This window comes from Onychostruthus taczanowskii, unplaced genomic scaffold, assembly GCF_017590055.1.
Source record: "Onychostruthus taczanowskii isolate IOZ18803 unplaced genomic scaffold, ASM1759005v1 scaffold98, whole genome shotgun sequence".
In the NCBI taxonomy this organism is placed as follows: Eukaryota; Metazoa; Chordata; class Aves; order Passeriformes; family Passeridae; genus Onychostruthus; species Onychostruthus taczanowskii.
In genome coordinates this window covers 1231974-1247258 of record NW_024507879.1, presented here as the reverse complement: position 1 = coordinate 1247258, position 15285 = coordinate 1231974, and the positions used below count along the sequence as shown (strand labels likewise).

The following is a 15285-nucleotide window of genomic DNA, read 5'->3' as shown; positions in this document are numbered from 1 at the left end:
CTTCAAGTGTTTGGTTTGCATCTGCAGCTCATTTAAAACCCATTCCCTGATGCACTGATGGGCACAAAGCAGACACTCAATTATTGGTGTTGCAGGCAGTGAACTTCAGTGTGGTTTGTGTGTTCGGTTTGCTGTGGTTCAGACTTTCCCTGTTGCAGTGCAGGATGCACAGCAGGGTTCAAAGATCTGTGCTCTGTGCCAGCCCCTGAGCCTGTGGGCACAGGGAGCTGCAGCACACAGGGATTCAGGGCAGAGGGGGACCCAGCAACAGGCAGACTCTCCATGAATGTGTGACACACGACAGAGTTCTGCTGTGGCAGACTGTAGGTAGGAGTATATCTTAAAACTGATGGGAACTGATACCGAGAATTGTTTAAAAAAGCAACAACTTTATTTCACAGCTACCTGCTAGAAGCATGGCTAGTACATGACTTGACAATATTTATTATTTTTTTTCTAAATAATGTAGTCTGATTTCATTAATCAGCTGTCACAGCAAAGTTCTGAGAAAATTTCTGGCATTGTTGGACATTTTCACAATTATTTTCACAATTATTATGTGAAGGACACAGTCTCGTATGCAATCTGAAGCATTCATTTAAGTTCAGGTGAGATGAAGGGAAATACATTACTGAACAGACAGGAGTTTTTTTTTTCCTTTCATGTGCCATTAAAATATACTGTAAAACTGATGTGAGCATTTTTCTTGCCAGTGAGAATGACTTCTGAAAAACAATTAAAAATATCAACTTTAATCAAGAAGAAATATTAACTTAGAATGTTAAGGCTCAAAGTGAATATTTTTTTGTATTGGAAATAATGAGGCAATTTTCAATGAATCACTTCTCCAGTATTAACAGTATAAATATTTCATTAGGTTTTGTAAAGACATTTTTCAGAAACTAGTGCTTTTAAACCTGGTGGAATTAAGAACACAGTTCTTAAATGAATCTGTATTCCAGATTTATTGTTTGAAGTACCTACAGTTGCTGTAAACAATTGGGACTGGCAGTTGTTTACATATTGAGGTGCAAACTGCAGACTTGGGTTATCCTTTTTGCAGTGTGTGCTCTCATCTCCTCGTGTTAGCAGATGTGAGGCTTTCAGAAGGGTTGCTCCACTTCCATGTGGAAACAAGGAACTCAATCCAGTGGTTTAAAGGCAGGAGGTCCAATGATATCAATGCAGCCCCATCTGTAATGCTGCTGTAGGCTGGCTTTGCATCAGTCTGGACCAAAAGTTTGAAGCAGAAAGAAAACTCTTTGAAGTGTAGAATTGCAACCCAAAAGATGTCATTTCTCCTGTAGAGTGCAATATACTGTGCCTCTGATTGGCTGTACACCAAAGCAGGACTGGGAGGAAAGGGGAAACCAAATCAGCCTACAAGATTGTGAATCAGTGAACGCTTGAGAGGTTCCAAACGTGAGCATTTCTGTATCACACTTACACAGCATGATGCTCCATGTTGTGGTGGCTTCATGGATTTTGGAAGTTAAGAACTAACAGTGGCTTTGGTGGCAGGTGTAACATGAAATTTTGTTGCTGCATAGCCTGCCCTGAATACGAGGATGAGAAGCTGTGTTGGTGTGAAGTGGAACTGGCTGTTCAGTGAAGAGGAGCAACGAGCAGCCGGGTTGTTCAGGAGGGAGCAGAGTGGCTCTAGCACATCCTGACGTGGTGTGACAACACAGGACTGTCCTACTGTCCTTCCCTTCCACAGGCCTTTTCCCTTGTCTTTTCCACCACTTAACAATACAAATGTTATTTTGGTGTAGTTTTCTTGCAAGTTGTTCCTTGTGATGAGCACAAGGAACCTGTCAAACAGCATTGCCATCCTTTCCCACAAGCTGCCTTTGCAGGCTCCTGCATGGGCTCTGCACACCCAGAGGGGAAATGCCCTGTAGCAGTTAGGGAAGAGAATTTAACACCTACAGACCATTTGGGACCAGGGTAGGAGTTACTGAAGGAATTGAAATTGCCGTTTTCTGCATTCTGTAGGGAAATGTGAAGTATTTCCTTTTTGCTAGGAAATACTATTCAGGAGAGAATATTATAGTTCAGCTAACACATATTTGGTGATCTGCCTTCTGTAGCCTGACTCTCACTGAGATTTCTGGGGCCCCTTCTTGAATGACTAGGGATTAATCCTTCTTACACACATCTTTGGGAAAAGTCAGCTTCTTGTCCTCCCACTTCCAAAGAAATGAATGGACATTTTAAGAAAAATTTTACCACGTGATGGTCAGCATGTCAGCTCAGGTTGTAATGATGTGAGTTTGGGGACACTCCTCTGGTATTGCAGAGAAAAGGTGAAGAGAGATGGTTTGCATGTTTGCACTGTGCAATTTGTCTGTCATTTGCATTGAGTTTTTGGGTGATGTCTGATGCTGTAAAATGTGAAAACCACTGCTACTGTCAGTAATACTTGTCAGTGGAGAGTACTAACATTCCTTTCTTCTACACTGTGTGAAGAACTCTTGTAGCTGGGCTTGTCTAATGGGTTAGATTCCAGCAAAAAGGAAAAGTTTGTGCTTGCTTGAATTCTTAGTTTCTACTTAGCTGACAGGTAACTTAATCCAGGTAGGATATCTAGACAGGCATTGGAAAAGAAAATAATTTAGGAAGCATAGAGTGATTTAGGTCAGGGGATCATCTGGGCCAACCCCTCACTGTCAGCCAGGAAAAGGGGCCACAGGGGACTTCCAAGCAGGCAATCTCTTGACTGAGGGATAAAGCCTGATGGCCAGTATAGAACCTGGAATACTGGAGTTCAAAACCTACTCTCTGGTTTGTGAAATGATGGGAAGACCATGGCTGTAGATGTGAGTTTGAACTTTTGTGTTTTAATTTCCTGCCTTTCCATTTCCCATCAGCACTGAATTAAGCAAGCAAAATCCAGTAACTCTTCTTGGATTATTTTTCCAAGAGTAGTAACTAATGTGGGAAACTTGAAATTTTGGGTATAGTTTTGGAATCCTTAAGCCATTCTAAGAACCAAATGAAGGTAACAGGAGCAGTAGATTCTCTGTCCTGGAAGATCAGACCCACATTATGTCTTAGGTTCTGCATCTCATTACTGAAGTCACTTAACTCAATGCATCACTCTCAATAGCCATGAGTTTTATTTTGTTGCCAGGGAAGTGGTACAATGTGGGCAACATCTGCTTTCCCTGAGAAATGCCTGTACCTTGTTTTAACTCTTAGGATGAGACTGTGTTTTAGCTTTCTGGTCTGACCAGTCTGGGTTGAGTTGCCTGAGATTCCTAACAAAAGTATAAGAGTTATCATGATGGTTTTGTTTTATGGTGTTCACTCAGGTGAGAAGTAAAACAACACAAGAAATTCGCTTCCCCTAAATCCTGAGGGAATCAATGTTAGGAACAACAGAAGCTCTATTTGTGGGAAGCTCAGTGAAAGACATTCTCTTTCTCAGTCTCTGGCTATATCCAACATTCTTTTGCTCTAAACATAACTCTTCATCGTTTTCTTTGCATATGGAGTTTTTTAAAGTTAAAATTTTCAATTTGAAGAATCCCCAAACATTGTCTAAAATGAAAGTATCTGTTAAATTTTATTCCGTCTCTGTGACTTTGATCATGACTTTGTGGCATTCTGCAGCCACGTTGAAAGCAGTAAGAAGTGCTTGAAACCAATGTCTAGAGAGAGGGTTAGCAGTAATTTGAAGATGCAGGGAAACATCTTAAACATTCACAGATTCTAACAGCTGGGGCTATTGATGTAATTGTATAGATGCCAAATAGATTTAAATCAATCATTAAGTGTTGTCACTTAACACCTTCTGTTGAGCTTTCATTAATTTGCCTTATTTATTACTACTGTTGGGTTTTTTTAGCTTTTTACATGTAACTGTTGCTTAACTTCTTAACTTTTGTATATTAACAGAATTTTCTGTCTTCCTATTAGACACTACACTTGTGATCATTTCCTAAATGGTGGTGAAAATTTACCAGGCCAATTCCTTTCCATTTAGCTATAAAATGACCTAGGTGGTAGGTGCACATTAAAAATTAGGAAAAAGATACTGATATTTAAAAGGCATGAAGTGACAAGTTTGGTATCATCCATGTTAAAGTCAGAGGATCACTAACATGGTAAAGAAAAAAGTATGAAGCACATCTGGTAAATAGTTTCAGCTATGGGCTCAAGAGAACATGCTTCAGACAAGAGGAATTTCCATTTTCTATGTTCCTTATGCACATGCCCTGTACCTTATTTTATGAACCCTTACACCAAGAATACACAGTTCATAGAGTACACACACACAGATATAAATATTTAGGGTATATAGCTGTACCTAAATGCTATATTTACCTAGTCTGGAGTTCAAAAATTCTAGAATAGGCTGGCATAATAATCATATATAAAAATGAGTTACATCTTTTCTTTTTAACTTGTGCTTTGTGATTATTTGGCATGGTTTTTTTTTAAATTACATTCAAAGTCTTGTTGTTTACCCTCATTCAGGATTGGTGTTACTGTAATGTCAGTGTTTTCACTGGCAGTATTCCAGCTAATCATCATCAATCCTTACCATGGCAGCTACAGTGCAGTAGCTCTAATTCAAGAAGTAAAAGTGGTATTGGCTTTTAGGTGCTGAAAACTATGTTCTCTGTGTAATTCTTAGCAAACTACACAGCACTGAATTTATTGCACAACACTCCATACCACAATTATCCTGCATTAAAATCATATATGCGAAAGTCTCGTACGATAGGTCACTTGCAGCATTTGCAGCAGCAGAACACTTCATTACAAACAAGTTGCTTGTAAACCTTGAGCATCGTGAGTTGTACCTCTTTTGTTTTTATTATTTAGTTTTTCACAGTTCTAAGTATCTCCGCAGGTGCAACTGGAACAAGTGTTTGGTTTTCAAAGTTCTTCGCTCTCCACCAACTTTTGGGCTGGGGATGAGAAGAGCACAGGGCTCTCAGGAGCGGGGAAGGCAGAGAAGATGTCGAGTCCTTGGCTGCTGAGGTTCGTGTAGCGGCTGCCCCCGGGGCGCAGCTTCAGAGCTTGTGGAATTTGACGGTGCCACTGAGCTGCAGCAACAGAAACACGAGGGGCTCTGTAAACCTCTGCTTTGGGTCACAAAGAACCAGGGGAAGTCAATGCACACACCCGGAAAGCTGCTTCCGACATCCCTAAGAGAGCACAGCGCTGGGCTTTCTGGGTTAGGGTCTGCTCTTTCAAATGTTGTCATTGGTATTGTTTGGATGTTCAGCAATTCTGTTGAAGTAGATAAAATTTCATCCCTGTTCAATTCAATGGCAATGTTTGCATGGATTTCACAAAGTCCAAAATTTAATGATTAAATCTTTGGAGCCTTCTCCAAATCAGAACTAAAAACATACATAGCATGAACAGAGATGAAAAGAGTGGCCAGGGCTCTGATTCTGTTCTGCTTCACCCTCTGGATGACTTTTTTTCTAGAAAGTGATTGCAATTTTTATTGCCATGTAGTAATTACAATCACTAACATGTTTTCTAGATTTTTTAAAAATACTGAAATAAATGTATTCCAAAGACACATATTCAGTAATTTAAAAGTACCATTCTACATGCTCCCATATGAACAAATACAGCTAAAATTTTGTAAAAATATTATATTACATAATACCTAGTAGTTGCTATCCCTAAAGCACTTCAGACAAGGGAAAATTATATTATCTTTGCTAGTGTTTTTCCATGTGGGTCTGCACCCAAATTAGAAAGACATATCCATAAGCAGTTAAAATGAAAGGGTATGAAAATGGAAGTCAAGTTCAGGCTCCAATGCTCTGAGGTTTTTAGTGTGGGAGACAACAATCTACATGTTAAGCATTGATAGGAAGTGTCTTTCCATGCTGAATTTTGAGCCTATTTGGAAATATTTTAAAAAGAGCTTCCTTTTTTCTTGCAGCACCAAATTTGTTTCTACTTGAACTCATTATTTACTCATTATTATTTTTCTTTGCATGCAGAATTGCAAATATCAGGCCACACCTTCAATCTCTCGACCCTACCCATTCAAAATAGCACAAACAAAAATTACTTTCACTCACTTTGGGCTGTGAGTTACATATATTAGAAAATATGATTGGACTTGGGATGCATTTCTTAATTTCTGTATTTTTCTTGTTTGTGCCTTGAATTCATTTGAAACTTCATGTCTTTCAACATGTAGATACCTAAGGAATTTTGAAATTTTGTTTCACCTTTCTCAAATCAGCCTCCCCCTAGCCCTCTCTTGAGCCTTCCATTACTATTGCCCGCATCACCACAAGGTGGCAGGAGGCTGACAGAGATGCACTGGTCACTCGCTTCTGATAATTGGGGGGGGGGGTTTAAAAACCAAAATGGAAATTCCAGTTTGAAAACATGGGCTCTTTTTTTTCTTTTAAGGGTCTGGTTCTAATCCAAACAATTGGTGGAATATATATATATATATATTCTCCAGTTTGTGGAACATGCTTTCTGTTTTATTATGCTGCTTAAGTGATCAAAATACTCTGCTTTTTCTATTCCATCTTGCAGAGATAGCAGATTAATGATGTGCTGTAGTTCTTGGGGTGGGATGGGACCTTCTGAGTCCTAGACAAATGTACTGGATGTAAAGTAGCTCCCCTCAGTTAGGCTTGGTTTGCACCCCCATGCTCTCTGGAAGAAGGGGTCTGCTTTCTTGTGTGCAGTTCATTGCTCTGCCAGGTCAGGGCTGTTGCACAGACTCGTTAGAGGCAGTAGAGTTAAGGTTTGAAAATGTATGCTTATGTGTCTAGGGATTCTGGGAGGTGGACGGTGGGAGTAGAGAACATTGTGCAAATCCCCTGCTTTGGCTTTTTGTGCTTACCCTCCTTCACACCGGTGCAGCCGGGCTGGTTTGGCCATTTAGCTGTGTCATTATGTCTCTTCTGGGGCCTTATGAAGCCCCTGATTTCTAACCATGTCACAGCCAGATGAAGAAGCAGCTGGGGCCCTGCTTTCTTTCCCAGCCAATACCTACCATATATGTCAAGTCGAGCAGTACAGGAGACGATGCCAGCTTCATTCTTTGCAGACAAGGTGTACCAGCCAGCATCTGCTTTCTTGGCAGGTTGGATCAGCAGGCAGACATACCCTGTTGTATCTTGATGCATGCTGGAAAACAAGTGTTTGGGAATTAGTATTTCTCAAGAGCACATCAGCTTTCAGATTTTGAAAAATGTATATTAAATATGAAACAGATACGTTGTCATCTCTACTCACAAAGAGGTAGCAGTCTATAGGCAATAGATATGCTTTCAGTATGGCCTCAAACAATGATCAGGAAATCTCAGATCTGTTCTGGCTCCTCTCAGTTGTGCACAGCCACGGTGTGACTGTGGGAGCCGAGTTGTTACTCTGTATATGTTAATATTCACATTATTTATTGAATACTAATGAGCTAAACCTGTGCAAAGCTGCTGCACAATCATACTGTAGTTTTCCTAATTCAGGAGCTGGAGCAAGAATATAAAATACCAAGAACACTTGTACAAAGTTGTGATATTTTTCACAACAGCTACCAGAGCCGGTCAAAAACTTTCTTGGGGCACTCTTTTCCATGAGAAAATGACCAGGTGGGAAAATCAGAAAGATTTGTTTGGCCAGCACTCTGAAAGAAACCTGCTTCATGGTTCCCTCCACTTCCTTTGCTCTCCAGTGATCTAAGACTTTGTGGCTGCAATTTCCAGGAAAAACTTTTCAGCAGGATATAACAGAAGTGAGACTCCTTTGCTCTCTAGGCTGAGGCTGGTCTGTTTTATCAACCCATCTCTCACTATAAAGGAAGAGGAGTGAGATGAGCACTTCAGAGCACTTGAAGTTCCAGGATGTTCTGAAATTTGAGATTTTGTTTCCATATGAACTGGAATGAAACCACAGGCTCGCAGGACAAGAGGGCATTTTGTGCTCTAATAAAAAAAGGAACATTTCACCCTTTGTTCCCTGCACTACACAATTTGCCCTATGTTGGGGGTGCAGTAGTGGAGGAGCTGCTCTGTGTCCTTGTTGTGCTACAAAAGCCTGTCTTGGCTTCAGGCAGGAAACAGGGATGTGAGACAGGGACAGGCAGGGATGGTGCTGCCCGTGGGTCTGTGCAGAGCCACTGGAAGCCTTTGGGGTTTCTGGTCTCAGCGGGCTGAAATAGCAGAGCTGTCACACCCCTTGGGCTTGCTCCTGGCACTGAAGTTTCCCTCAGCCATTCCTCTGCTGAGCTGAAGCGAAATTTGTTTTCTAACCTTTTGTGAAGCAGCTGGAAATGTGGTATTTTAGGAGAGTTGTTGATTTTTCCAGTAACTACAATGTGTGTGTGTGTGTGCAGAACCATAATCCCTATGAAACAGGAACATCTACATGGTGTAATCCATGAATTTGCTAATGGCAGACTCAGTTCCCTTCTCCAGATTATCTATAAAGATATTAAACAGGACTGGGCCCAGACCATATAGACTATAGGCTGCAGAAGGTCACGGTTAGGTGGGGTTTTTGGAGAGGGACAGCAGAGTCTGGGTGGGGACAGGGTGACCACTAAAAGAGGTTTCTGAGAATGCTTTCCCTTGTGCTTGGTGTCCATCCCTAACAGAGCCAGCTTCCTGCACTCAGAGCCTGCAGGTGTGGGTGGGAAGGGGTGGGACTCTTGAAGCTGATCCCAAGGATCCAGTGACTGCATTGAGTGTTACTTGGAACAAGTGAAATCAAATAGTAAAAATCAGATGTATGCTGAAGTAGAAATCTTTAAAAAAAGAAAGCACTTCATTTATCATTAATTACAGCCAGGCACTTTATTTCATCAGCTTTTCTTTTGCAAAAATTAAAAAATAGGGCTGCATTTGACTGCAAGAGCTGAACCTGAACTTTGTTGTATTTTGTAAGCATGGATCAAAGGCTTTACCTTTGTATGTGACCAACTTTTTGAAGTTTCTCTATTTGACATGATAAATTCTCTATTATCCCATGCTCTGGGGCACTGAAACTGTTCTGAAATTGAATTCATACCTAATTGGAACTAAACTGGGAAAACATAGCTTAGAGAATAAGGTGCTGCAATGCACTAAGATACCACCTCAGGGTATGTTTGATAAGGAGATCCATACACCCTGTCAGGCCCACAGGCTCTGTCCCCCTCCCTGAGGCAGGGGTGCATTTTGCCTTTGTTCTGAACCAAGGAAACAGCCACTGTGCACCCCACAGGGAGGCAAGGCTTCTACAGCTTCCTGGGGCTGGAAGAAGTTGTTACAAAGCACCACTATCTGTACTCAGCACAGAGGTTTTCATGGAAGCACTTGGTCCAGGCACAGGAAACCTCAGACGTGGGTGTTACAATACCTCATCCTCTCTCTGTTTGATGGGATGGTCTCGTTGTCCTTCTTCCAGTAGAATATGGGAGGTGGCATTCCCACAACTCTGCACTCTAATCTGACAGGGTAGCCTTCTGGAACACCACAGTTCTGAAGCTTCTCCAGAAACATGGGCGCTCTTTTGACTTCCTTGGCTATAAAAAGAATTATTCAACAACAGATATTTTATTCTTTTTTCCTCTTTGAATAGTATGGAAGAACAGGAGAAAAATTATTCTTGTGATACCAAAATAGGTTGTGAATTTTTAGTGGGATGTTGGAAGGGAAGTGAAATGCCATGACATAGCCTCTGTAAAGGGATATAAAGTAAATAATAGGCAGAACTGAAGTTCATAGAAGAATATATGCATGTATAATGGGTCTAAACATATACATTGCAGAAAATTAATGCCAGATCTATACATTTCAATATCTCACATATTTTAAAGCTATATTAAAGAGATTAAATTTTTCTGTTTAAAAACATTTTTAAATCAATAAAATTTGGGCTGAAATACCTCAACATATATATTATGAATTCAAACCCTAAGCATTTTCTGGGGAGAAAGTGAGGATGGGTGATAATGAGGCAGAATTCTTACAGCATTCTCAGGAATGCTCTCATCTGAGCACATTTCCCTCCTTCAGCCTGGGAGGGAAATATATATATATAAAAGTTATATTTCTGTATCTACAGCTGTGGGATTTTCCTTCTCTCAGTGCATTAACTATTTATCTATAATTGTCTGTAGGGAAACTATGTAAGGTATGTTTGAAGAAATGCATACAGGTGACTTCATCACTGAGGCGACTTTTTCAGTGCTTCTTACCTACAACAGTGAGCTCCAGACTAAATGAATTTTGTCCCGTTTTGTTGGTGGCAAGGCAAGTGTAAGTGCCAGCGTCACTCAGGGAGAGAGGATCGATGAGCAGAGAGTGCACTCCGGTCTCTCTGACCAGCATCTTGTGCCTGCCGTCCGGGAGCACGGCTTTGCCGTTCAGGAGCCACGTCAGGTCAGGAGTTGGTAACCCACTCACCTAGGAGACAGGGAAACAGCTCCAGACAAGTGTCCAACTGGCACAGAGAGGTTAAGAAATTCAGAGCCAGGCATTTTTACAAATGCCAGCCGAATCGTGTCAAAATCGAGACCAGAAAGATTTAAAAAAAAAAAAAAATCTCAGTTTTTGTTTCTCTGCTGACTGTTTCCAAAAGGGAGAAACCCAGAAAACAAACAAGTAAAAAGATTTAAAAATACATGCGATATCTACATTTTTCTTAGTCAGAAAGGAAGAAACTTAGTTTGAAATATGAAATTAGAATATGAGATTCACAAAAGACTCTTAATAATCTGCTATTTTTCCTTTTTTTTTGGTGCTGACTAGAAATCAAATTCCTTGATGTAAAATACTACAGAGTTTAACAGAGATTTAAAAAGTTCTATACAAATTACTTTGTATTTTGTAAAATTTGATGAAGAATGATATAATACTTCATAGCTGTTGAACTTGCATGCTTTATAACATTACAAATTAAGTATTTTTTGAAAGATTAGACTGTATTGTAGTATTAAAAATCTCTTCAATAGGGAGCAGTATTTATGTCTAAAATACTGCTTTCCAAAGAACATTTTAGAAAGCAGAGAAAGAGGGAAGTGGGACTTGTCTGAGTGAGGACTGCTCTCTCCCAGGGCTGTGCAATGTCACACATGCTTTAAGGCTTCACAAGCTCTGCCAGGATAGCAGAGCTAGGAATAACCAAATTCTTTGGCATGCTCCTTGTAAACTTTACATCGTAAATTAAGTAGTAATGAGTCTTGCTCATCTTCAGGGCATTAACTTGTGCCTCAGAGCTTCTACCCTCTTCAGGATCAGTGTCAGCACTGCCACTTTTGCTGCACTGCAGGGACATAGAGGGGTTCCAGAATAGGTTGGAGCAGATGATTCTCCTAAAGGTGTTCAATAACAGGATGTTCTCTCTGTGTACTCTAACCTCTGACAACTCTTTCATGCCAGGATTTCAATCAGTAAATGGGGATGTTTCTACCTCTGTGCATGCTGGGGAAGCATAAAATGAGCTAGGCTCAGTTCCCTCTTTTCAGGGAGTATTAATCTTTAGTAATTCAGTCCAATACAATGGGGACATTTGTTTGAACACAAAGCAACGTGCTGCATCCTCTCTTTCTCATGGTTTTGTGCTATTCTGGATTATGTTCAAGAGTTTGGTAATGGAGCAGAACTTCTGGAGTTCATACTGGTAAAGGACACAGTGAACACATCTAGTAATTTAAACAACCTTGTAAGTGAGCCTTCTGTTTCTGGTTTGTGTTTTCTGTGTTCTTCATCCCATAGAATATTTGTTCAAAAGAAATCCCTGGAATCAGCTCAGAGACAATGGCATTAAGAAATAGTTTTAAAAACGGAGCATTAAACCTTTGAATGGAAAGTGCTCATGCATGCAATAAAGAACACAAAAAAATACAAAGCACGACATGTACAGAGGTAGGGAAAATGAGAGTGAACAGAAGAGCCAGTTAATACCTTACAATCGAACCTACAGAGTCGCCCTTCATGTGCCACCATGTCACCTGGAGCCTGCAGGAAGTATGGCCTGAAAAAGCGTTCTTGGACTGCCTCTTTGTCCCCTTCTGGCACCCGGGGTCGTGTTCTGCAATGCAAAAATCACGTGTGTGTTTGGAAGTACATTTTTATTCCCCTAATGCTTAAAAAAAAAAAAAAGAAGAAATTGAGGTAAAGGATGGAGAGAGAGCATGAGTTACATAAAAGGGCAGAAAGAAAGGGACTGATTGGAATTCAATTCTTGCATATTTTCCCTTTAGAAAGATTATCAAGTTAACTATATCATGTAGTATCCTTAGATTCCCAAGCCAGCCTTTGCTTCTTTTTGCTTTTTTTTGGCTGAATTTCATTTTGCTAATCCACCCCTTGCCTTTAGCTCCACTACACCAAGTAAATGAAATCGTACTTAAACTTCCCTGCATTTGGGGATGCCCTTCAAAAACATAGAAGTGACCTGTTGGGAGGGAACTGCTGCTGTTATTTCCATTTTATGATTGAGAACTGAAGTTCAATGAATGCAGTGGTTATTTTGGATGCCTTCAGTAAAAAGCATAAAGAAGGTCTGCAGGACTTTTTTCTTTCACCTGTGAGGCTGAGTTGTGGATATTCGTCCCCGAAAAGGGACACTCTGAACCATCAGGTGTCCTGAACAACTGATCCTCCCCTGCAATTCACAATGGAAACAGAATTAATAGTTGGTTAATGGCTTATTTAATTAAAAGTACAAATATTGGACCTTACAGTGCATTAGGATTTATTTTTACAGAGTAGCTGAACTATAGTGAGAATACCACTTCCCCAAAGCAAATGCTGTTAGCCTGCAGTTGAGGCAGGGGTTTCTCAAAGTCTTCCAGGCTGTGGCAATGCATTTGGCAGTGCCTGTCCCTGCTTATTTATTCATGCCACAGGTACTGTCTGCTAGTACCTTTGTACTGGACTACTTTAAAATGCACCATATAGCAACTGAACAGAAAAATAATTTCAAAAAAGAGAAACATTTAAACTGGAAAAGTTGCCTGATGAATGTACTTCTAAATAAACAGCTAAGTGAGCACATGGGGTCAAGGAGAATGGTGTAAGGGAATGAGACTATATTCAGTAACAGTTCCAAATTTAATGTAACTATTTGTTTGTTCCTTCTCTATTCTTTCTGCCTGAAACATCATGTCTGTCCTGTCAGCACATCTCAAAAGGTACCTATCAGCAACAGAGTGGGAAGGAGATAGGGCAGGAATTACCAACATGGGAAAATGTCCTTAGTGCTTTTGACTGTCTGTGTAACAGAGTAGTTTCATCAGTCATCTTTACATGGTTTCCTCTCCTATGCTCTAAAGTACCTGATTTGTGATATTGTCACCACTTGATGTCAAAGCATGTGGCCCAATTTGTGTTCCTATTAATGCATTTTTGCAAAATAAAATAAACCCCCTTACTTGTGGGTTTGCAGCCATAATCGTATAGTTGCCATCATCATCATTAGTAGCAGCTTCAATATGTAAAGAACATGTTCCATCTTCTTCTCTGTTCATTTTGAAATGTGTGTTTTTCTTTGAAATCTGCTTGCCATCCTTGAACCAGTAGACCTGTAGTGATCAGACACCCGCTGTGACTTAACAGTAACTAGAAAAATAACATCAGTTGAGCAATAGCTAATACGATTTTAGAACATTATAAACTTTGCAAGTCAGTTATAATGTGAAAGAGAATGACTCCAGGTTGAGCTCAGGAAGCTGCATATCATAGCTGGGCCTGTCAGGTTCTCTTTCCTTGGCTCGAGGCACGTCACTGGTTAGATCAGTTCCCTCTTTCTGGGAGGTTCTGGGGGTTGTGCACTTCTGGCTCTCCTGGAGTCAGGTGGTTGGACCTCAAGGCCGGATGCATGCTCAGGAGCAGATACTGTTATTTTAGAAAGGTGGGGGAAATGATTCATTTGGGAGCTCTCTCCACAGAGCCATGTGCCTAGGAGGGATGAACAGAAACTGGTGGGGAGTTGGGTTTTGTTCCTTTAGCAGTTACAGCGAGAACGACCTACCTTGGGAACAGGTATTCCAACTATTTTGCAGGTGAATGTAATAGGGAATCCTTCCATTACCCGAAAATGCTTGAGTCTCTTATCAAAGATGGGAGCAATGTATTTGCCTGTGGGGATCTCCTCGTGTTGGACTTCATCATCAGATTCATCCACCGGGGTCCGCTCGAGGCGGAACTCAATTTCATTCATCAGCCTCTGCTCAAAGCTGGAAATGCGGTATTCCTGCAGGGAGAGGGACACAGCTCTGAACACAGCTGCCATGGCCTGGCCTGGGGGAAATGCATCTCTAGAGGGTTTTCAGGGCCCTGACAGAAGGCCCACACAGTGTGCATCTCTATGCAAACTTTGAGATAAAAAATGCTGACTTGGAAATGCCCTGGAAGAGGGCAGATATTGTTGAGAGAGAAATGCAGCTAGAAAAAGGTTTCAAAAGGTGGCCTTACAAATAAGACTAGATACTTTGGAGAAATAGAACTGTGAAAGATGCATTGTAGTAGGACCCTCGGGGGGTAGTTTTCAATGACTGGCTATAAGTCATCTACAGCATGGTGTGGCAAAAAGCTGATAGGCCAAGAAACACTTATAACATATTGTAATTAGGAAATAGCTTCTGATTGTGATGGTGCGAATTGTAACATCTGTATTGTCTCACCCTTCTCGTGAAACTGAAAATGGACTAAAAGTTTTTAAAAAGCCTCTCAGTAGCCCCATCTCTAGGGCAAGAAAATGGTATTGTAGACTGGGGTATTCGCAGCCATTGGCACTTTTAGACTAATTCTACAAGTGAAAATAAAAAAGCCTAAGTAAAGCTAGGACATCATGAAACTGAATTTGGTTTGCAGGCACAGATACTGCATTGTGGATCTGCACAGTGTAATGACACTGAGTTTTTTCAGGCAGCAAAAGAAATCAAACATGTAATTCCTCTAAGTCCCTGTCAAAAAAATTATACTCTTGCACACTGTTGACCAAAAGAAATCATTAAAACATACCAATTTTTTGAGGATTTTGTGTTCAAATATTAGTCACCTGCTAATTATAGAAATGAATGCTGTATATTTTTATTTATGATTAAATGAAGAAAACTAAACCAACTAAAAGAGAAAATTAGGGAGAAAGGGAAATATTTTCAGAGTAATTAACATCAGATTAAACTTGGATAGATTTCTGGCTGGTGTAACTAAGAATGCAAAATATATTACATTAAAATTCTTAGAAGATTAAACAGATTGTGCAATAAACCCAGCATATTCCTACATAAATGAACATTTCCAGATAGTTTGATGTGATTGTGACCTTTCTCCTGATCCCCTTAATTCAATT

The 15285-nt window shown here is 40.4% G+C and overlaps 1 protein-coding gene across 3 annotated transcripts in view; it reads right to left on the bottom strand.

Moving 5' to 3' along the window:
- Window positions 1–369: 369 nt before the first annotated feature.
- MYPN (myopalladin) overlaps window positions 370–15285 on the bottom strand; it is a 71203-nt gene continuing 56287 nt past the window's right edge. For all 3 annotated transcript variants that reach the window (XM_041427280.1, XM_041427278.1, XM_041427279.1), the window contains 8 exons: window positions 13963–14184; window positions 13364–13513; window positions 12515–12594; window positions 11892–12018; window positions 10184–10391; window positions 9343–9508; window positions 7001–7134; window positions 370–5060 (listed from right to left, as the gene is read on the bottom strand). In XM_041427280.1, the coding sequence (XP_041283214.1) occupies window positions 4891–5060; window positions 7001–7134; window positions 9343–9508; window positions 10184–10391; window positions 11892–12018; window positions 12515–12594; window positions 13364–13513; window positions 13963–14184 (1257 nt within the window). In that variant the 3' untranslated portion in view covers window positions 370–4890. The remainder of the gene's footprint in view (window positions 5061–7000; window positions 7135–9342; window positions 9509–10183; window positions 10392–11891; window positions 12019–12514; window positions 12595–13363; window positions 13514–13962; window positions 14185–15285) is intronic.